The sequence below is a fragment of the Lissotriton helveticus genome, chromosome 1_1 (genome assembly GCF_964261635.1).
Source record: "Lissotriton helveticus chromosome 1_1, aLisHel1.1, whole genome shotgun sequence".
Taxonomy (NCBI): Eukaryota; Metazoa; Chordata; class Amphibia; order Caudata; family Salamandridae; genus Lissotriton; species Lissotriton helveticus.
Window position 1 is genome coordinate 1054389395 of NC_136057.1, and position 22266 is coordinate 1054411660.

The 22266-nt window shown below is 47.3% G+C and overlaps 1 protein-coding gene across 1 annotated transcript in view; it reads left to right on the plus strand.

Moving 5' to 3' along the window:
• Positions 1-20683, plus strand: part of LOC144820537 (kelch repeat and BTB domain-containing protein 13-like) — a 41577-nt gene extending 20894 nt beyond the window's left edge. Inside the window, exon 4 of the mRNA XM_078677940.1 lies at positions 20127-20683. Coding sequence (XP_078534066.1) covers positions 20127-20524 — 398 coding nt within the window. The 3' untranslated portion in view covers positions 20525-20683. The remainder of the gene's footprint in view (positions 1-20126) is intronic.
• Positions 20684-22266: the final 1583 nt, after the last annotated feature.

A 22266-nucleotide genomic window follows, 5' to 3' on the forward strand; every position in this document is an offset into this window, starting at 1 on the left:
TGGTATCTAAACATTTTCAAGAGTTGCTCGTAGCACCGATCTCAGCCCTGTGAAGAGGAGCCTGAGCACGCCTGAGTTGTGGCCTTAACTCACACCTTCAGCAGTATATGCAATGCGACCGACCCTAGGGCAAGTGCGAGCTTGAGTATTGTTACAGTCACCTTGTGTTCTGATCGTATACCCTTGTGCTTTATCCTGATACCATATGTACCACTTTATTCTGTTCTGGCTCTAGAACCCCTACTAATACCCCTGCCTATTAATCAATATCCTTTGACTTGCTCTGCTTTGTTTTCTGAACTGGTGCTTCCACTGAGAACTTTATCCTCTGTTAATGGGGGCACTGTAGATACCCAGCGCTTCATTCGGGCTTGCTTTATATCATCAGTTATTATTCTTACCTTGATCTAAACCTAAAGCACATTCAGGGCTCTGGAGCATCCTGATATTGTGTTCAGGCTCCAGACCCAACACGCTCTCTAGCCTAGAACCTGATGGTTGCCTTGATTCTAGAACAAAGTGCTTCACCAGCCTTTTTAGTATTGATCTGTGACTCTAGAGCACCTGAGCTGTGCTCAGTTTTAATGTGTGTCCTGCCATTTTGCTCTGATTCCAGAAACCCCACTGTAAATTATGCTGGTATCATTGCGTTTTTTTAACTCTAAAGCATAATCTGTATTCAGGTTTTTTGTGTGATTTATTTAGTAATCTATTACTTTTTGGCTGCAGTAAGTTGTTTAAATGCCTTACAATGCAACGAATTCCCCTGTCTTTTTATAGTACGATTTCGGTGAATCATGTTGAGAAACCAGTGGGAGAGCTGAAGCTCCCCACTTTCAAGAGCATAACTGAGACTGCAGTTCATAGAATGTCCACAGGAGAGAGCAATAGCTCCATCTATTGGCGCCAATACTTTATTAGGTCGAGCCTAGGCAGCGCACATGCTTTGCCTCTCGATATGCTGTATCTACTTAGTGAGCTTTCACCACGCCCATCACTTTTCATTCATTCCTTGGTCTGCCTTTCAAAATTCCTCTGGTTTCTTTGGTAAATACTTTACATTTGTCCCGCCTTTTAGCTGTTTTCTACCTGCCCTGGATACTGAAAGTGTTACATGAGTCAGTTTACCTCTGGCCATTTACTTAGTTTTGGTGCATAATTTTTTCTTTTATATTGGCTCACAGTGCTGTCCCCCCACCACCTCCCACCCGTCACTGCGTTTCCTGCTCATGTCGGTGCTCGATATTCAGTTAATCTTCCTGTGTGGCGCTGTTGCCCCATCTCCTCCCGCCCATCATTATATTTGTTATTGATATGTTTGTGCTGTGATTTAGTATTTTTAAAATGTACTTTAACTGTTTGTCTTGTGTTTTCAGTCACTACAAAAAAATGTTGCCCGTGTTTCTTCTTTCCCCTCCCACCTACCACTTATCTCATACATGCCAAAATTTTAGGACAGGGAGGTGGGAGATTTAAAATAAAAAAATCGGGAGAATGAAAATGCCCCATTGACTTCTATTGTAGAAAATGCAATTTCAGGCGGGAGACAGCTAAAATGAAGCCATTTTTGGCTTGAAAAATCGGTATGCTCCCGCCTGATTTAGGTCTATTGGCATGTATGTTATCTGTGTTGTTGTCTGCCGTCGCTTCTGTGCGGCTTGCTTTGTGATTTAGGATTGTTTTAATTTATTTTAGATGTTTTGCTTGTGACAGTTCCTTTCTACTCCCACCCAGCACTTCTTGCTGCCCCTCTCCACACCCCTCCCCTCTATCTACTCTTGTGTTTAAAAAGTAGGTGCTTACATCTGCCGCCTTTTTCCACTGTTCTCTGCATCTATCACCAAGGCAGGGAGACAAAAGCAAGTCCTGCACTTTCACTTGGCGCTGTTTGTGAGAAGTTGGCCTGATATGCAGTGCTCACTATTCTAGTGATCACTATATATCAGTCCAAACAACCCTTATTGATGATTGGTTGTAAGTCAACCTTATAGACCAGCTATCCTAGTAGCATGGATACGAGCAGTCTAAGGCTAAGACTCTAGAGGGCGTGTTAAGCCAGCTGTTTTACCATCACATTACCCCTTGAACACCAAGTGAAAGGACACCACACAAGTTGTTATGAAAATAAACAGATATTTATTTATAACAAGACTACCCTGAACTCTTTATGAGTCAGGGAGCTAAGCACACAACAAAACTCTTACGAAAATACTTTCAGTCGCACAATTTACACAAATGCCCTAGGGGCACGAAAAACCATACACACAGTAAGTGGAATGCGAACTTGCTAGCAGGTAAGTAGTACTTTTCTAGACTCAGGAATCGCTAGGCCTACAATTCTAAACACTGGGATTAGATGCAGGAGGCCTGTGGACGTCGTGTGCAGAGTGGGAACTCTCACGCGTAAGGCGGGAAAAAGTCTATGGAGGCTAGCAGTTGCAAAGTTACTGTTCTCGGGCGAACCCGACTAGGTGGGTCGAAAACGGGAGTGGATCCGAACACTTAGGGTGTTGGACTATGCTGAAGCACCGGAGTACTTGGTTTACCTAGCCCAGGGGCTGCGGATGCATAGGGTTGAAGTTGCGTCGGAAACCCACGTTGAAGAACCAGGAGCCTGAAGAAAGAGTTGCTGGCAGGTGGCCAGTGAAGAGAGTTTGTGGAGATCCAAGCCTGGATCAGGAAAGAAGAAACCTGTAAGCAGAGGGGACCAAGTTCTGAATCACTAGCCAGTGATTTGAGTGGGCACTTCGGTGCTGGAGCTGCTCAGGGTCGGGGCTTCTCTTACCCCAAAGCACTCGGTCGAGGGTCACTCGGTGGTCGTGCTGGACAAGCGTCGTGCAGTTCTGAAGATGGCCGGTCCCTCGAGGTCTCGTCGCACCCACGGATCACAGCTGGGCTGATGATGTAGGTTGAGGTCAGAGGTGCCAGGGAAGCCGGTTCTCGTCGTGCTGGAGCAGTCTTGATCCGAAGGAGAGACTGGCAACAAACCGCGATGCTTGGTTGGTGCCTGCTGCTGCAGGGTGACTACTCCTTAGTCACAAGGGAGAATCTTGGGAAGAAGTCTTGAGTTCCTTTCGTGGAAAGTAGTTTCAGGATTCAAAGATGATCTAATTTGGAAGGGGGCCAGTTCCTACCTTTATCCTGAAAAAGGGGGCTGGCACGCGACTAAGTCCTGCCCTATGGGTGGGACTAGGAGGGGGGTGGTTACACTCCTCTCCTTTGGCGGGCTTTCCCCAGGCCAGGGGCTGGAGTGCCCCTGGAACTGGTTTCAGCCGGCCTATGCACAGTGAGCACCGGGGTGCCACTTGCAGTCACCTTCCTCTAAAGCCCTGCCTACCTAGGATACACAAAATCCTGTCTGGGACGGTGCTGGCACCGCCCCTGACAGGAAACCCTTTGTCCTTGCCTCCTGCTCTGGGAGGACTCCCAGCAGCAGGAGGGCAGACTTGTGTCTCGGTGGTAGCATCCATTTTGTGGAGCTAAGGCTATGTCTGACTTTAACCGGGGTTACAGGTTACATACATGTCGTGTCCCTCTAGAAGGGTGGAATGCTAACCCCGTCGCCAGAATTGGCGAGGGGTTAGTATTCCAATTCGTATGACACCTTACTCGACATGTTTTGATAAAGCGATACCAGAGTTGGCATATAACCGCGAGGATTATAATGCACTTAAGAGTATATGGTATGCGATATCATGGAAACGGCTAAGGGATGGATCCCGAAAGCCGCAGACAGGCTCAGCTCATGCCAGAGCACTATCTCACACGATTCCAAGCACTCTGCCTTCAGGATTGTCAAGGCCTGCCATAGGAGTGACTGACAGGAGATCTGTGTGTCCATTTAGGTTTAGATATAGGAATACTATATCTACAGCAGAGGGTGGGTACACCACTCTGCCCCAGCTGTCAAGCAGCCAGTTGTGTCTGATTTAGTTAGTCAGCCCAGGGGTGGCATAATGCATGCTGCAGCCCCTGGGAGACTTCTGGGTGCACCTCAGCCCTGGGTACAGGGACTTGAGAGGGCCCAGGGCCAATTCAGTACCTGGGTACAATTTGGATTAGAGAGAACAGCTAGGCTGTGGGTCTGATTAGCAGGCCCACAGCCAGGGAAAGTTGTAAACCAGTGAAGCAAAAAGCAAAAATCTGGGTGATCATAGGATTGCAGACCCTACTCTCCTACATGACCCCCCCCCAAACTTTGGGACAATAAACTAACCTTGACCAGGTGAGTCTTCTTGCTCTAAGTGGAAATACCTGGAGAGCCCATCGGCATTGCCATGATCAGTACCAGGTCTGTGCTCCACTGTAAAATCCATCCCCTGTAGGGAAATGGACCACCTAAGTAGTTTGGGGTTTTCACCCTTCATCTGACTTAGCCATAAGAGGGGCTTATGGTCGGTCTGAACTGTGAAGTGAGTTCCAAACAAGTAGGACCTCAACTTCTTCAGGGCCCATACCACAGCAAAGGCCTCCCTCTCAATAGCTGACCAATTTTTCTCTCTGGGGGTCAGCCTTCTGCTAATGAAAGCAATTGGCTGGTCGTTGCCATCAAAATTCAGCTGAGATAGAACAGCTCCCACACCCAACTCAGAAGCATCTGTTTGGACAATGAATGGTTTGGAGAAGTCTGGACTCTTTAGGATAGGTGCTGTGCACATGGCCTGTTTTAGGTCATCGAATGCTTTCTGACAGCTTGCTGTCCACTGAACTTTCTTTGGCATCTTCTTGCTTGTCAGGTCATTAAGCGGGGTCACTATGGACCCATAATTTCTGACAAACTTCCTATAGTACCCAGTCAGGCCCAAGAAAGCTCGAACCTGAGTCTGGGTGATTGGAGGAGCCCAGTTCTTGATGGCCTGTATCTTACTCTCCAGTGGCTGAACCTGGCCTCCACCTACAAGGTGGCCCAGGTATACAACCTGTGTCTGCCCTATCTGGCACTTAGTGGCCTTGATAGTGAGGCCTGCCTTTTGCAGGGCCTCTAACACTTTCCTCAGGTGGACCAGGTGATCCTCCCAGGTGGAGCTAAAGACAGCAATATCGTCCAGATATGCTGCACAGAAGTCATCCATCCCAGTGAGAACTTGATTCACCAACCTTTGGAAGGTGGCAGGGGCATTCTTCAACCCGAAGGGCATTACCACAAACTGATAATGACCACCAGGGGTAGAAAATGCTGTCTTGGGCCTGGCTTCCTCAGCTAACCTGATTTGCCAATATCCAGCTGTCAGGTCAAATGTGCTTAAGTAGTTGGCAGAAGCCAATCTATCTATAAGTTCATCTGCCCTTGGTATTGGGTGGGCATCAGTCTTAGTGACTGCATTGAGGCCTCTGTAGTCTACGCAAAACCTCATCTCTCTCTTACCACCCTGGGTGTGAGGCTTTAGCACTAGAACTACTGGGCTAGCCCAAGGGCTATCTGAGGGCTCAATGACTCCCAACTCCAACATTTTCTGCACTTCTGTTTTGATGCAGTCTCTGACATGATCAGGCTGCCTGTAGATTTTACTCTTGACAGGCAGACTGTCTCCAGTGTCAACCTCATGGGTACACCAATCAGTTTGGCTGGGTGTCAGAGAGAACATATGTCTGAAGGATTACAGAACTTGCCTGCAATCCTGCTGCTGATGTTCAGAGAGGCTGCCACAAAAGACAACACCATCTACTGATCCATCATCAGGATTCTGAGTGAGCAGGTCTGGGAGAGGGTCACTCTCTTCCTCCTGTCCCTCATCTGTGGCCATGAGCAAGCTCATGTCCTTCCTGTCGACATATGCCTTGAGCCTGTTCACATGGAGCACCCTGAGGGGGCTCCTGGGGGTTCCAAGGTCCACCAGGTAGGTGACCTCTCCCTTTTGCTCAATGATGGTGTGGGGCCCAGACCATTTGTCTTTGAGGGCTGCTGGGGCCACTGGCTCCAGTACCCACACCTTCTGTCCAGGCTGGTATACAGCCAGGACAGCCTTTTGGTCATGCCAAGCTTTTTGGAGTTCTTGGCTGGCCTCTAGGTTTTTGGATGCCTTCTCCATGTATTCAGCCATCCTGGAGCGGAGACCAAGTACATAGTCCACTATGTTGGTTGCAGGCTTTTTGAGAGGTCTCTCCCATCCTTCCTTCACCAAACACAGGGGTCCTCTTACAGGATGCCCATACAGAAGTTCAAAAGGGCTGTAGCCAACCCCCTTCTGTGGGACCTCTCTGTAAGCAAACAGGAGGCAGGGTATCAGGACATCCCATCTACGCCTGAGCTTTTCAGGTAGTCCATGAATCATCCCTTTGAGGGTCCTGTTGAATCTCTCAACAAGCCCATTGCACTGTGGATGATAGGGTGTGGTGAACTTGTAGTTAACACCACATTCCTTCCACATTGCAGTCAGATATCCTGACATGAAGTTTGCACCTCTGTCAGAAACAACCTCCTTAGGGAAGCCCACTCTGGAGAACACTCCAACTAGGGCTCTTGCCACTACAGGTGCTGTAGCGGTCCTAAGTGGAATAGCTTCAGGATACCTGGTGGCATGGTCCACCACCACCAGTATAAACTTGTGCCCTGATGCTGTCTGGGGTTCCATTGGACCAACAATGTCAATCACCACTCTTTCAAAGGGAACCCCCACCACAGGTAGTGGTATGAGGGGGGCCTTTGTTGTGCCACCTGACTTACCACTGGCTTGGCAAGTGACACAGGAGCGACAAAACTCCTTGGTATTCTCATTCATGTGGGGCCAGTGAAAGTGTGAGACAAGTCTGTCCCAAGTCTTTGTCTGACCTAAGTGACCTGCAAGGGGAATCTCATGGGCCAAGGTGAGAAGGAAACCTCTCAGAGACAAGGGGATGACCAGCCTCCTGGTTGCACCAGGCTTGGGGTCTCTTGACTCAGAGTACAGGAGTCCATCTTCCCAGTATACCCTGTGGGCACCTGTGGCATTCCCTGCAGCCTCAGCAGCAGCCTGCTGTCTGAGGGGTTCAAGGGAAGGGCAGTCTAACTGTGCCTTCCCCAGGTCTTCTCTGGAGGGTCCCCCTGAGCCCAGAAACTCAACTTGATCAAGTTCAAGCTCTTTAGGCTCAGTTTCCCTCAGCTCTCTCAGATCAGCCTCCTCAGAGACTTGATCCTCAACCTGGGGCAAGGGGGAAGGCAAAGCCTTACCCTTACTGCTCTTCTTCTTGGAAGGTGTCTGGTCCTTTCTTCCAGGATCCAGCACCTGTTCAGTGGGGCATCTTCTGGCCTGTGACCTAGTCACAGCAAGCACATGTGCTGGCAAGCCTAACATTTCCATGTGAGTCCTCTGCTCCACTTCTGACCATAGGGATGACTCCAAATCATTGCCCAACAAACAATCCACTGGGAGGTCTGAACTAACCACAACTTTCTTTTGGCCACTTACCCCTCCCCAGGAGAAAGCAACAATCGCCATACTATGACTGGTAGTGACGTTGCTGGCATTGGTCACCAGGAAATCTGTACCTGGCATGATCTGTCCAGGGTCCACAAAGTTAGGTGTCACCATGGTGACACTGGCACAAGTGTCCCTATAGGCCTGAGCCATTTTGCCATTTATTAAAGGTGTCTGCCTGTATTTGCCCAAAGTATTGGGACTTACATCAGGGGACATATCCATATCCCCTGTACAGACAAGGACAGCCTGAGTGAGTGTGCCAACTAAGTTGTCAGACTCCTCAGTTCCCAAGGTTAACCCAACTAATCCCTTGGGAGGTGCACTACCACTATTGACTGTACTAGGGGGTGCAGTTGCCTTAGAGGCTGTAGTGGTAGAGGTTTGCCCTCCTCTTTTAGTGCACTCACTAAACCAGTGAGACTTACTTTTACAGTACTGGCACCACCTTTTTGAATGGCCTTCTTGAGTCTTCTTTTTCTGCTGTGAAGCCTGACCCCCACCCTCTTTGGTTTGTTGGGGACCTGTTGAAGACTTCTGGTCATTTTGTTCACTCTTAGTATTACCCTTCTGATCTGCTTTCTTCTGACCACCCTGGTTCTGGTTCTGGTTCTGCTTGATCCTTGTTCTGACCCATTTGTCTGCCTTCTTTCCCAATTCTTGGGGAGAAGTCAGATCTGAATCAACAAGGTGCTGGTGCAACAACTGGTTCTGACAATTATTTAAAAGTTGTTCTCTCATCATCAGATTATACAATCCTGTGTAATCAGTAACCTTGCTACCCAGCAACCAGCCCTCCAAAGCCTTAGTGGCACTATCCACAAAGTCAGACCAGTCCTGAGACTGAGTTTTCTGGGTGTCTCTGAACATCAACCTGTACTGCTCAGTGGTTAAACCAAACCCATCAACCAGTGTATTCTTCAGGACCTGGTAATTGTTAGCATCCTCCACTCTTGTAGTGAGGAGCTTATCTCTACCTTTGCCATCAAAGGAGAGCCACAGTATAGCTGCCCACTGACTCTGGGGAATGCCCTGCACAGTGCAGGCCCTCTCCAAAGCAGCCATCCATTTCTGGATGTCATCCCTTGCTTAAAGGGGGGCACTATTTTTGTCAGGTGTTTAGTATCTAAACCCTTCTCTCTATCTCTTGGGAGATTGCTGCCACCAGTGGGAGCTAACCCACTCATCTGCTGCTCTCTAGCAAATGCAAGCTTTTCTTTGGCCAGGGCAAGTTCTTCCCTTCCAATCCTCAGAGCAGCTTGTCTCATTCTGGCTTCATGCTCCATTCTCTGAGGGGAAGTCAATCTCCTCTGGGGAGAGTTCCTTCTCCTCTGAGAAGAGGCATTAGAGTGCAGAGATCTATTGGAGTCCCTAGAAAGAGATCTATCTCTCCTAACTCCAGGGTTAGGCCTACTCAGGGTCAGTACTGGGGGTCCCCCAGATCCTAGCCCAAGCAAGTCTATGTTGGCCCTAGTTAGCCTTCTGACTACCTCAAGACCTTTGTCTACCTCATCCCCAGAGAGTTCCTCAGGCTCCTCCTCCTCAACTGCATTTACAGTGTTGTGGAGGTCTGGATCCCCAGTGGTACCCTCTAAGGCTGGCATATTCCCATCTAGCTGAGAAATCTTTCTCGCATCATATGTCTCTAAGAGACCTATCAGAAAGGGAATGGTGGGGTTAGACCCCTGTTTCAATTTCCTGGAGGTACACACTTGTCTCATCTCCTGGAAACTGAGAGCTGCATATCTTGATTTGACCTGTGGAGGGTCAAGATCCACAAGGGGAGTCTCAGTAGATTCTCCTTGGGTAGACATGCTTTTCTAGTGAGGTGTAAGTGGTGCACTTACCTACACTATATGTTTGCCTACTGATCCCTTGCTAGAGTTGTAGTTTAGGGTGTGCTAGGCCCTAGGAGCTACAACAGCTGGTTCAGTAGAACTCAGAGTATTCTAAGCTAAGTTATATGTACCTTAGTACTTATGTGATCTTTCACAAGATATTCTTAGGATATGTGTGGTAAAACAAACAGCAAGCTCAAATCCCACCGCTGCCACCAATGTGAGAAGTTGGCCTGATATGCAGTGCTCACTATTCTAGTGATCACTATGTATCAGTCCAAACAACCCTTATTGATGATTGGTTGTAAGTCAACCTTATAGACCAGCTATCATCTTGCCTTCATGGATCTCTCCTCAGCCTTTGACTGCGTTAACAGGGGGAGGCTGTGGAGGACCATGAAGGACAAGGGAATAGATGGGGGTATTGTGGAGTTCCTTGCGGATCTGCATAATGAAACAAGAGCCAACGTGAGGTATTCTTCGACTGGGGAAACCACGGGTTGTTTTCCAATTAATAAAGGTGTACGTCAGGGGTGCATTATGGCCCCTTACCTTTTTAATTTTTATATAAATGACCTGGAGGCTGAATTACAGGAGATAAAATCTGATTGTCCTAGGGCGGGTGCGAGGGGTATTCCTCTGCTTTTATATGCCGATGATGCGGTCTTAATTTCACGAACAGAATTAGGTCTTCAGGCACTTTTGAATGGTTTTAATAAATTTATGTCTGATAGGGACCTCACGGTCAACAATTCAAAATCTTTTATAATGCATGTTGGCCGTCAACCTAAGAAGAAGTTCAATTTTAAACTGAATGATGTTCCGATACCCATCACCCAGTCGTTTTCCTACCTGGGTGTTTTATTTGATACGAAGATGTGCTGGGCCCCACATTTGGCCAAGAAGAAGGGGGAAATGTCCAGGGTAAATGCTTCTATCTTCAACTTTGCCTCTAAATTGGGGAAAAAGCCAATTGTGGCTATGATGAAACTATATAACGCTAAATCCATAGCCACTGCAGTATACGGAAGCGAGATATGGGGCTACACAAACGATGACCAACTTCAAATAGTTAAAAATAAATTTTTAAAGCGTCTGTTGTGTGTCCCTGGGAGCACACCGAATTTAGCTGCTCATGAAGAACTTGGCTGTTTGCATTTATCGGACATTGTTGGACTGAAACCGTTGTTGTGCTGGGTAAAACTATGGTTAAGTGATGCAATCCCTCTGACCCACCTGATAGTGGAGGATCTCTTATCGCTTGACCACGCAATGCGTGTACCCTGGCTTAAATATTTGAAGTCCCAATTTTTGAAGCTTGGCCGCCTGAACCTGTTTGATAACCCGGGGGATATAGTTAAGGGTGATGTTGCTGCAATTAAGAGAGCTTTTTTCATGAACCGTAATGCTGTAAGAGATGAAGTAGAGCTCTTGAAACCTAATGTTAGAATGTATATTATGTTGAGTACTTGTAATTCAATGGAATTGTATCTAACATGCTCCTTCTCCACCCATGAAAAAAAATTTCTGACCCGTTTCAGGTTTAACATCTTTCATCAGCTTTTAATTAGACCCAAGTCGGACATTTTTAAGAAACCTGCAGCTCCCTGTGGCTGCGACGGGAAGTCTCCACAGGATATGCTGCATTTTATATTTTTATGTACATTTTATGAATATCCCCGAAAGCGGTATCTGGTTACTCTTTTAAAGAAATTACATTTTAACCAAATTAGACCCGCCCTTATGTACTTACAGTTGCTGCATCCTGACAGTGTCCTCCAGGTGTTAGAATTTTTAAAAATGACCATGAGACTAAGAAATTCTTTGGATGAGTAAATGTGCATTAATTGCAGTTTATGGCACTATCACACTTTATTTCGTATATTCTGTATATGGACCTTGCTTGCATTTTTTTTGTTCTGATTCTGTCAATGCACTCTTTTTTATGATACATTTGAGTTGTATGTAATTTAAGATTGACTTTGTGATCACTGTGATGTTTTATTATGAATTGTCTATTGTGTGTACTTTTATGGATTGCAATATATCCGAAATAAAGTCAATTTGAATTTGAATTTGACCAGTTATCCTAGTAGCATGGATACGAGCAGTCTAAGGCTAAGACTCTAGAGGGCGTGTTAAGCCAGCTGTTCTACCATCACATTACCCCTTGAACACCAAGTGAAAGGACACCACACAAGTTGTTATGAAAATAAACAGATATTTATTTATAACAAGACTACCCTGAACTCTTTATGAGTCAGGGAGCTAAGCACACAACAAAACTCTTACGAAAATACTTTAAGTCGCACAATTTACACAAATGCCCTAGGGGCACGAAAAACCATATACACAGTAAGTGGAATGCGAACTTGCTAGCAGGTAAGTAGTACTTTTCTAGACTCAGGAATCGCTAGGCCTACAATTCTAAACACTGGGATTAGATGCAGGAGGCCTGTGGACGTCGTGTGCAGAGTGGGAACTCTCACGCGTAAGGCGGGAAAAAGTCTATGGAGGCTAGCAGTTGCAAAGTTACTGTTCTCGGGCGAACCCGACTAGGTGGGTCGAAAACGGGAGTGGATCCGAACACTTAGGGTGTTGGACTATGCTGAAGCACCGGAGTACTTGGTTTACCTAGCCCAGGGGCTGCGGCTGCATAGGGTTGAAGTTGCGTCGGAAACCCACGTTGAAGAACCAGGAGCCTGAAGAAAGAGTTGCTGGCAGGTGGCCAGTGAAGAGAGTTCGTGGAGATCCAAGCCTGGATCAGGAAAGAAGAAACCTGTAAGCAGAGGGGACCAAGTTCTGAATCACTAGCCAGTGATTTGAGTGGGCACCAGGATGGCACCGGACGAAGTCACCTCAGCCAGGTGAGTGGGCGCTGCTGGGCTCTGCAGTCTCTCGGACCAGGAGGCGTTGTCGGCGACCAGGATGGAGGTGCGAGCTGTCCCACGAAGGTTCTTGCTGTCGACGTTGCTGGACCCAGGATTGGGCAACAAGTCTTGGCAAATGCAAGGCCCACGCGGTGGACCTAAAATGGCGTCTTTGGTGGACCAGGAGGGTCCAGGGTGCTCCTCTGTTGGAGGGAAGCAAGGGCTAGTCTGGAGCAACCAGACCAGCAGTAGTTGTCGTCGTGGAGCGTCGTGAAGGGGTCACTAGCCAACGGGCAAGCGACCTGGACAACGCGGTTGGCAGCAAAGAGCAGAAGGGCCCCACGCAGATCTCGTGGATGCAGGGGGGCTGAACTTTGGTGCTGGAGCTGCTCAGGGTCAGGGCTTCTCTTACCCCAAAGCACTCGGTCGAGGGTCACTCAGTGGTCGTGCTGGACAAGCGTCGTGCAGTTCTGAAGATGGCCGGTCCCTCGAGGTCTCGTCGCACCCACGGATCACAGCTGGGCTGATGATGTAGGTTGAGGTCAGAGGTGCCAGGGAAGCCGGTTCTCGTCGTGCTGGAGCAGTCTTGATCCGAAGGAGAGACTGGCAACAAACCGCGATGGTTGGTTGGTGCCTGCTGCTGCAGGGTGACTACTCCTTAGTCACAAGGGAGAATCTTGGGAAGAAGTCTTGAGTTCCTTTCGTGGAAAGTAGTTTCAGGATTCAAAGATGATCTAATTTGGAAGGGGGCCAGTTCCTACCTTTATCCTGAAAAAGGGGGCTGGCACGCGACTAAGTCCTGCCCTATGGGTGGGACTAGGAGGGGGGTGGTTACACTCCTCTCCTTTGGCGGGCTTTCCCCAGGCCAGGGGATGGAGTGCCCCTGGAACTGGTTTCAGCCGGCCTATGCACAGTGAGCACCGGGGTGCCACTTGCAGTCACCTTCCTCTAAAGCCCTGCCTACCTAGGATACACAAAATCCTGTCTGGGACGGTGCTGGCACCGCCCCTGACAGGAAACCCTTTGTCCTTGCCTCCTGCTCTGGGAGGACTCCCAGCAGCAGGAGGGCAGACTTGTGTCTCGGTGGCAGCATCCATTTTGTGGAGCTAAGGCTATGTCTGACTTTAACCGGGGTTACAGGTTACATACATGTCGTGTCCCTCTAGAAGGGTGGAATGCTAACCCCGTCGCCAGAATTGGCGAGGGGTTAGTATTCCAATTTGTATGACACCTTACTCGACATGTTTTGATAAAGCGATACCAGAGTTGGCATATAACCGCGAGGATTATAATGCACTTAAGAGTATATGGTATGCGATATCATGGAAACGGCTAAGGGATGGATCCCGAAAGCCGCAGACAGGCTCAGCTCATGCCAGAGCACTATCTCACACGATTCCAAGCACTCTGCCTTCAGGATTGTCAAGGCCTGCCATAGGAGTGACTGACAGGAGATCTGTGTGTCCATTTAGGTTTAGATATAGGAATACTATATCTACAGCAGAGGGTGGGTACACCACTCTGCCCCAGCTGTCAAGCAGCCAGTTGTGTCTGATTTAGTTAGTCAGCCCAGGGGTGGCATAATGCATGCTGCAGCCCCTGGGAGACTTCTGGGTGCACCTCAGCCCTGGGTACAGGGACTTGAGAGGGCCCAGGGCCAATTCAGTACCTGGGTACAATTTGGATTAGAGAGAACAGCTAGGCTGTGGGTCTGATTAGCAGGCCCACAGCCAGGGAAAGTCGTAAACCAGTGAAGCAAAAAGCAAAAATCTGGGTGATCATAGGATTGCAGACCCTACTCTCCTACACTGTTCCTGTAAATAAATATAGTAGAGGGTTGCATGTGGAAGTGATGGCGCTGATTGTGAAATATCTTGTGGGAGGAAGCGCAAATTGGTAGCAAAGGGCACCCCAGTCTCCCCACTATGAACCTCCTGGTGTTTGATCTGGTGTTTGATTGAAGGACAAAGAAAGGGTAGCAACATCCAATGCTCTGTTCCTGCCCTCTATGTTTCGTTTCATTTTAAACCGGCACTCTGCACCATCATGGGCCTTTCACACTCCAATAAATAAACAAAACCAGCAGAGCCCCCACTCCACACCAGCCTAGTGGCACCAGCAGTCTGCCAATGGCTGCGGTGACCTCAACCCCGGTTTCCAGGCTCCGACAGACAATACTGTGAAATTCATGCTTGTTTAGGAGTAGGCAGTAGTCTGGTAAACAAGTCCATTTATAGGAAAATAACCAGGCCTACTGGCTTTATCAACCCATGATTGTAGCTTGTATCCTGAAAAACAAATTCAGTATAGTTCACAATATGAAAATAATTCTGATGCTCAATACCATAAACGTTTTGTCTTGCTAGGTTAGAGCCATCCTGCGCTCCCTTTAATAAGACTGCAGGGGGCGGTTCTTAGGGGTCTGCTATGATTCAGTTTAACACGAGGAGTAAGCTACACGGATGTCGAAAGCCATGTGCCCTACAGGGTGAGTGCATTTCCTCTAAGTCTGACTTTAGCCCAGAATGGGGATTTCCACACAACAGGACAACATGTACAAGCCTTGCAGACCGCAAGGCTTTTGTTTTCTTTCTTCAATTTTGCAGCAGCACAGATCCAAGCAAGCCCATTTTCTAGGAAGCTTCTGTGCCCTTGGCATCCTGGCGCCCTGCGCAGCGCCACATGGCGGCTCCACCAGTATGTCTCGTAGAGAGCCGGGTGACCAAAAGCCCACAATGTCCCCTTCCCTTCTGTAGATCTATACTATCATCCCCAACATGATGTCGCATAACTTATAGCATGTCTCTCCTATAGTTGTTCAACGTGTCCCTCCTGTGCACCCCAAGCACTATATTTCCAATGTGTCCTGCCTCTTGTCATAACTATGAAAGCCCCCCTAAGATTACCACCCTTCTTTCAGCAAAATACTCTGATTTGTTTGTGGTTTTAGATTGAGAGGCCACGGGCTGCTACTTGAATCACATTTTGAAGAAAATCCGGTTAGGTCTCGTTTAACCTGACAAATTGGCCTCTATTTCATATAACCCTCAGGAACAGTAAACAAAGCTTTATAATATTTTGTATCTGATTACTCTTTGTATTTGCTTATTTCAAGCAGTTACAAACATTTAAAAATCTATATTTTAAAAAGGAAAAAATCTCAAATTTTGCTCATTTTTGAAATATTTGTTGGTGCCTACCCTACCCTACCCCTGTCACTCTGCGATTACCTATGCCATATCTGTATGTGCTTCATGCCTCAACACTTATAAGGTCCCAAAGGTGAGACCTATTGGCAATGAGGTTATAGTCTGTTCCAATTGAAGAAACTTATTTGGCATAAACATGGATAGTTTATTCGTCTTTTTCATCCCTCGAATTTTTCAAAACTGAATCCTGATTGCCTTGGTAACGGTGCAGGACAGCTAAGACTATGTACTATGGAGAAGGCAGTTTGGGGGCCATAAAAGCTGAATAACAGGCTGGCTGGCATTGTGATGCAGTGCAGCATGGCAAGTCAGTGTTTGCGAGGACAGCGGTACGGTCGCGGTGTGGGAGGCGGCAGGGGTGCGGTGGGGGAGAGCAGCGTTGAGATTGGTCTGAGCGCCGTGGCACGCCACTCAGCCAGAGGCTGGAGTGGTGGGCAAGTTCTCCATGCAGGCTGTAATGCAGCCTGCATGGACAACAAGGAAGTGCGCATGGCTGTTTTGGGCAGCCCGAGAGGGCCGACCAAACAGTCATTGCGCACAGTAGTGTTCTCCCAGCTCCTCCCCGCCCCCTCACGCACTGCTGCACTTGGAGGAAAAAATAAAATCATAATAACATTCCGTTATTATCATTGTATTTTTTTCCGTTCTTTGTTGCTCCTGGCAGTGGGGCGACGCTCCTCCGCCTTAGCAAAGGAGCCGCCACTGCAGTATTGTCCTCTCCAAAAAGACTAGCTTTCTTTCTAATGGTGTGTGATCGCAAGTCGCACTCGAGCGTTTTTTGGATTCAGATAGATCCCATGTAGTAGCTGCTTTGGGAATATTTGGAAGGAAAAAGTACTGGGTTGTTAATTTGGACACTGTCTGACTTCTTCACTCCTCAGTCACGCATTCTTCCGGTTTAAAGCACTTTTAGCATCTGGTTCCTGTTGTTGCTTTTTGCTACGCCGTATTAGTACATTCTCTTTTTTTTGTAACATCTATTATGGAAACGGCTTCAAGATGGCTGCAGACACAAAACCCCTCGAGAAACATCCTTCACGTTTTCAGTGAACTTGAAGCTTTGAACAAGACATTTCCTGAAACGAGACTGATCACCCTTAGAGTTAGAGGCGACGAACTTGCATTTCTCCTTTTCACGGCTACCGGAATGATGTGCTGAGCTGATGTCCTGAAAAGTCAGTCATCAGTAATAAAGCTTAAAAGCAGGGGTGACCGTTACAGACAGTCCCAGGTTTATTTGAGTCTATGGAAGCAGAACAGCCCATGCCGTGTTCATTTGACATTCACCGAGAGCAGCACAATAAATCCCAGGTTTATCAAGAGCCAGCGTAAACAGCACAGTTAATTACGGGACTGCATGAGAACCAACATGGCTATTATGCCGACTGTACAACATGGGGACCCTGCTTCGAAATCCTGCCCTGCCACTCGATGGACACTCCTTTACTGAAAACGTGTGATTGTGGGCAAATCACTTTCTGCCTCAAAAAGGTGAATGTGTGACGTATAAGTGTAAATATGCTTAATGACATTTATAATGCTTATCCCCTCTTAATGTACAGATCTGGTATCCATAACACCAACCCCCTCACATATGGCGCTTATTTATTTGCTCTGTTAGTGCTCTTTAAATGCCAAGTCTGTCCAGAGCCAGTGTAACTAACAGCGTCAATTTCATGTCTACATGCATGCCTGTAAGAGACTGTTTGAGAGCTGTTGTGACAAAAACAGCCGTGCCCCTCACAGCCACTCCCATGTCAGCATGAGAGCCAGTGTTAGCAGATAGCCAATCGCACGTCTAAGTGAGAACTGCTGTGGCTGGGACGGCCAACCCTAGGTGCCTATGAGAGCCTGTGTAACAAACACAGCCAATCCCTGCCCTAGCAGCATGTTGGTGCCAGAGCGCAAGCATGACCAATTTCTAATCTAAACTACAACCCTTGTGACCAGCCAGTAAGGCCGCATGATCAGTGCTGTCACGCTTCTGTCCATCTACGAGTCCTCGTGTCCAGCAAATCGAGTCCCATCTACTTGAAAGCCACAGAAACTCATAGGCAATGGCAGGTTTACCCAAAACCTGTGTGAGGAGTATAGCTTGTCTTAGGTCCAAACGACAGCTATTGCGATCAGTATAGGGTATCGCTTCTTATCTACTAGATACGAATATGAGGACACCCTGGGGCATATTTACAAGGACCTAGCGTTGCCACCGCGTCTTATTTTTGACTCAGCAGTGGCGCAATCAATGCTCCACACTGCGCCATATATGCAAACTGACACATTTGGCCTTATGCGTCAGTTTGCACAGGCCTGGGTCACATTATACTTATGCCAGGTATAATGTATGCAGGGTAGGCATTCCCACGTTAAACTGACACAGTGATATGTACAACTTTTCACTGCGTCACTCTACGACTTGACTGCATCAATTCCCTACGCCTTCCCAAACCAGGGGAAAGGATTGATGCAGGGCTTTTAACATGGAACACGCCTCTGTGTTCTGACACATTGCTGGAGTTGCGTCAGTCTTACGACCAACTCCGGCAATGCATCACTTTAGTGCTAAAAGATGCGTCAGAATTTTTGAATCCTTGCTCCATGAAGCACTGTATTGTAAGGGATGTATGACGTTACAATGCACACTTTTATAACGCACACCTTTACAACGCATTTTTTACAACGCAACATCCATTACAACGCATTCCATTACAACGCATTCCATTACAATGCATGCCATTACAACGAAATTTAAAAAACTACATTTACAACGCATTCCATTACAACGCATACTACCTTTACAATGCATACCATTACAACGCATTATATTACATTGCATGTTTGGTAAGTATTGGATAGTGTAGGGGTAAAATGTACTATTCTAACTCCAGGGGGTGCAACAGTAGGGTAAGTGTTGGATAGTGTAGGGGTAAAAATTACTATTCTAACTCCAGGGGGTGCAACAGTAGTGTAGGGGTAAACATTAATATTCTAACTCCAGGGGGTGCAACAGTAGGGTAAGTGTTGGATGGTAATGTTATGTGTTGTAATGGTATGCGTTGTAATGACTGAGTTGTAATGACATGCGTTGTAGTGGTGTGCGTTGTAGTGTCATGCGTTGTAATGGTTGCATTGTAAATGCATGCGTTTTAATGGATGTTGCGTTGTAAAAGTTTCGTTGTAATGGTAGTGCGTTGTAAAAGTTGCGTTGTAAAGGTGGTTTTCCATTGTAAGTACAGCACATCCATGGCGTCGTTAGGACATTTGAAGCAGGCGTAAGAAATCTGATGCATCGTTGCAGATGCGTCAGTTCTTGTAACTGTGCCCCCCATTCCCAGTTCTTTAAGTGAGTGTTAGCACTGGAGCCAATCTGATGTCTACCCAAAATCTTGTGTCACCAGCATAGCATATCGTAAGGGTACCTGAAATTAAATAAGACATTCCTAGCTAAGAATTTCACAGTGCTACAATTCGACAGGACAAATATCAGGTATTTTAGGTATACAAGAAAATCAGCACATTACCCAAGAACCCATTATTTCAGGGGCGTAGCTTCCATTGGTGCAGCAGGTGCAGTGGCACCGAGGCCCAGAGCATGGAGGGGCCTGCTGAACTCTGATCTTTGTTGAATTTCACAGTTCAAGCAGCAGCCTGGGACCCATTTACTTCCTTGCACTAGGGCCCATTTCACACTGGTCACGACAGATCAACGCATTCAATCACTTGTCTAAGAGAGCCAATGTGAACTGTACTGTTTATCCCAAATCTGCCTGACAGCTACTGTGATGGGAAGTCTGAGGGTACAGACAAAACCACACCTAAACAAGGATCAGTGTGGCCTGCACATCCAATCCTAAGTTTACGTGAGAGGCAGTGAGACCATTTTAGCCATCCAAACGTACACTTGAGAGCCCTTGTTATATACACAGGAGAGCCATGTCTCGAGGAAAGCCAGCATAAACACCACGTACACCCTCACTGCCACCTGAGGGCCTGTGTGACCCGTAGGACAGTATTTGTGTGAGAGTTGGTGAGACCAGCAGGGCAATCTGAGAGCCAGTATGACCAGTGCAATCTATCTCATGTCTAAAACAACATCTGTGCCCAATACAGCAACTCCTAGTTGTACGTAAAATCTAGTGTAACAAACAAAGCGATCTCCATGGCAACCGTAGAGACCAGCCAATCCCAGGATTACCTGAAGGCAAGTGTAGCCAGCATAACCAATCCAGTCGAACCTTACAAGATCTCCTACGACCTCTATTGATAATTCCCTGTGCACCGAGAGGCTGCCTAGGGTTGGGAGGTGGTGGTGGTGGTGGTCGTGAGGGGACTTAATGGAGAAAAGGGAAAATGGACATGAGGAAATCGCAGCATCTGTGTAGGGCACAATACTCGGATTCTGTGATTGAAAAGGAGGCAATGGTGATGAGGAGCGTGCTGATCATTACTTCAGACCATATATATAGGGAATGGAGCTCACACTGAGAATGAACCACAAACCCCTGGTGCATTTCTGCTCGCTCCCAAAGTGGAGGAAGGGTGACTCCACGCATTGCTAGGTGGCAATACAGACTTCTGGAATTCCAATATAACCTGGAATATATTCTTTGAGAAGAGAACTTTGCAGCACATTTCCTATCATGTGTGGCACTTTGTAATGAAAGCAATGTTGTGTACGATGACAAGTGTGAAGAGATAGCATGCATGTTAACACATTATAAATCAACCCCACACTGGTAGTGTGGAGTATCATATGCCATGTCTTTTCTCCTTCCCCAGCCAGCACTAAATGAGGCCTTTTCTCTTTCTATCTAGATATCTGGCAGGAGCTGCTACCAACCCTCACGCGCACTGATGTCAACATCCCCTGCCTCTACTTCCTCGGGGGTGGCGACCCCCTCTACCTGGTGGGTGGAAACAATGAAGAGAATGTAGTAGTCACCTTTAGTCCTGCATCCCAGCAGTGGGGACAGCCACGCAGGATGGCAAAATGCACCTTGGCTGGACAAGGCACCAGCATGGGAGGCAGCTTCTTTATGCCAGCACCAGAGCTGAACTCTGTGTTGGAAGTGGACCTGGCCACACTCACTGCCCATTCTCTGCCACCGCCACCTAGGCCATTATCTTATGAAGCTCTGGTCATCTTGTGGTACCCTCAGGAGGGGACGGAGCAAGGATGGAGAGAATGTCCAAAGATGCCAATGACAGCTTGAGGATCTCAAACCCCGAAAAGCCCAAAGGGAAGAGTGACATGTTGAGTATCTTCAAGAGCGGATGGGCAGGGTAATTGTTGAAGGAGTCAGATGTATGTATAGCTATATGAGCCCCTCAATGCCCCACTATACTGAGTTCGAACCAGCGGTTGAAAACTGAATGAAGGGAATGGACTAGTCTCATTAATTGTAGAGCAGGATCATCTTCACGTTCATTCTGTATTGGATTTTACTCTGAGTACACTTAGACGACCCAAAGAAGCCTTCATTTTACCACAAGATGGAACACTGGGGAAGGCATACAGAGCCATCAGGGTGAAGGAGAGTTTTACTTAGAGTGCAAAAGGCAAGGTCAGAATCTATTATATAATAGGTCTGGGCAAGGCAGGCTCTTCCATGGAAGGGATCATAGAGAGGATGCAGGACAAGGAGTGGCTCTGGGTATGCAAAAGGGTGCAGCAGTAGTACAGAGCCTGCCTAGGCCTGAGATGAGGGAATGCAGGAAAAGGCCTGGTTGTGCCATCCGAAGGGATTCAAGGGCTAGCCATGTCGTAGAATAGTTGTAGGGAAGAGCTGGGTTTACCATAAAAATGGGTGCATGGGATATTCTGGGCCTGCTATGGAAAGAAATCCAAACGAGGATAGGTCCAGAATGCAGGTGAATGTTTGAAATGATCATAGAATGAGAGGAGGGTAATAGCAAGATTGCACGTATGGGAAGTTTAGGGCTGCCATAGAATGAATTCAGAGGGAGGTCTGGGTCCACCACGAGAAAGTGTAAAATAGAAGATCTACTCCTGTCATTGAAAGGCATCCTTGGGAATGAATGTCATAGAATAGATGCCGGAGCAGGACTTTGTCTGCTCTGGGATGGATTCCGAAGACCTTGGCCCATTCCAGCACAGATGCAGACGAAGGGCTCGGCCTGGTCATAAATGCGTATAGAATGGATGCAGGAGAAGGCTGAAACTTGTCATGAGGCAGATGGATGAAAACTGTTGGACATGTATTGAAATAAGGAAAAAGACATGGGCCTGCGATGGGGAGGGATGGAAAAAGGTGGGGTTTGCTATGGGAATGGATGGACAAAAATGGCTGGACTTGCTGCTGGTAGGGATGAACCAAAGCTGGGCCTGCAATGTTGAAGAAAAGAGGAGATGGCCGGGTCCTGCCATGCATGGGAAAAGCTTAGCTTGCCATTCAAAGGGACGGGAAAGTGGTGTGAAAGAAGATGGATTTCTTTGTCTCACAGTGTTGTTTTCTGCATGTTGTGCTGTACTTTTATATTTTCATGTTAGTATTTATTTTTGTGATTTGTAATATGTACACTAAAAACTGAATTTCTTCAAGACACTTCTCACTGCCCACACATAGACTGCACGGTTACACAGGAGCTGTGGTGGTGAAAGACTCAACCATGAATACAGGTACTATGGTGAACATAATAATATAATGTTTTGTTGGTCTGTGAGGGATGGGAGCGAGTCAACAAATGTCTGTTAGAGACATCTGGTTTAGAGAGGTTATTGCTTTAGTGCTGGTGGGGAAGATGTACATTATTAGGGTTTTTAGAAGATGAAGGCTCTCAGCTACAGACAAAGAGATAGTTACGAAGAACATGCTTAAATAAAGATATTTCTGTCGCCTTTTCAGTGTCGAGACTGCGAGAGCAGGCACTAGCGCATTTGTCTTGCTTGCGAGACACTATTGTTTACAAAAAGAGCTTGGAGCCCGCCCATTGC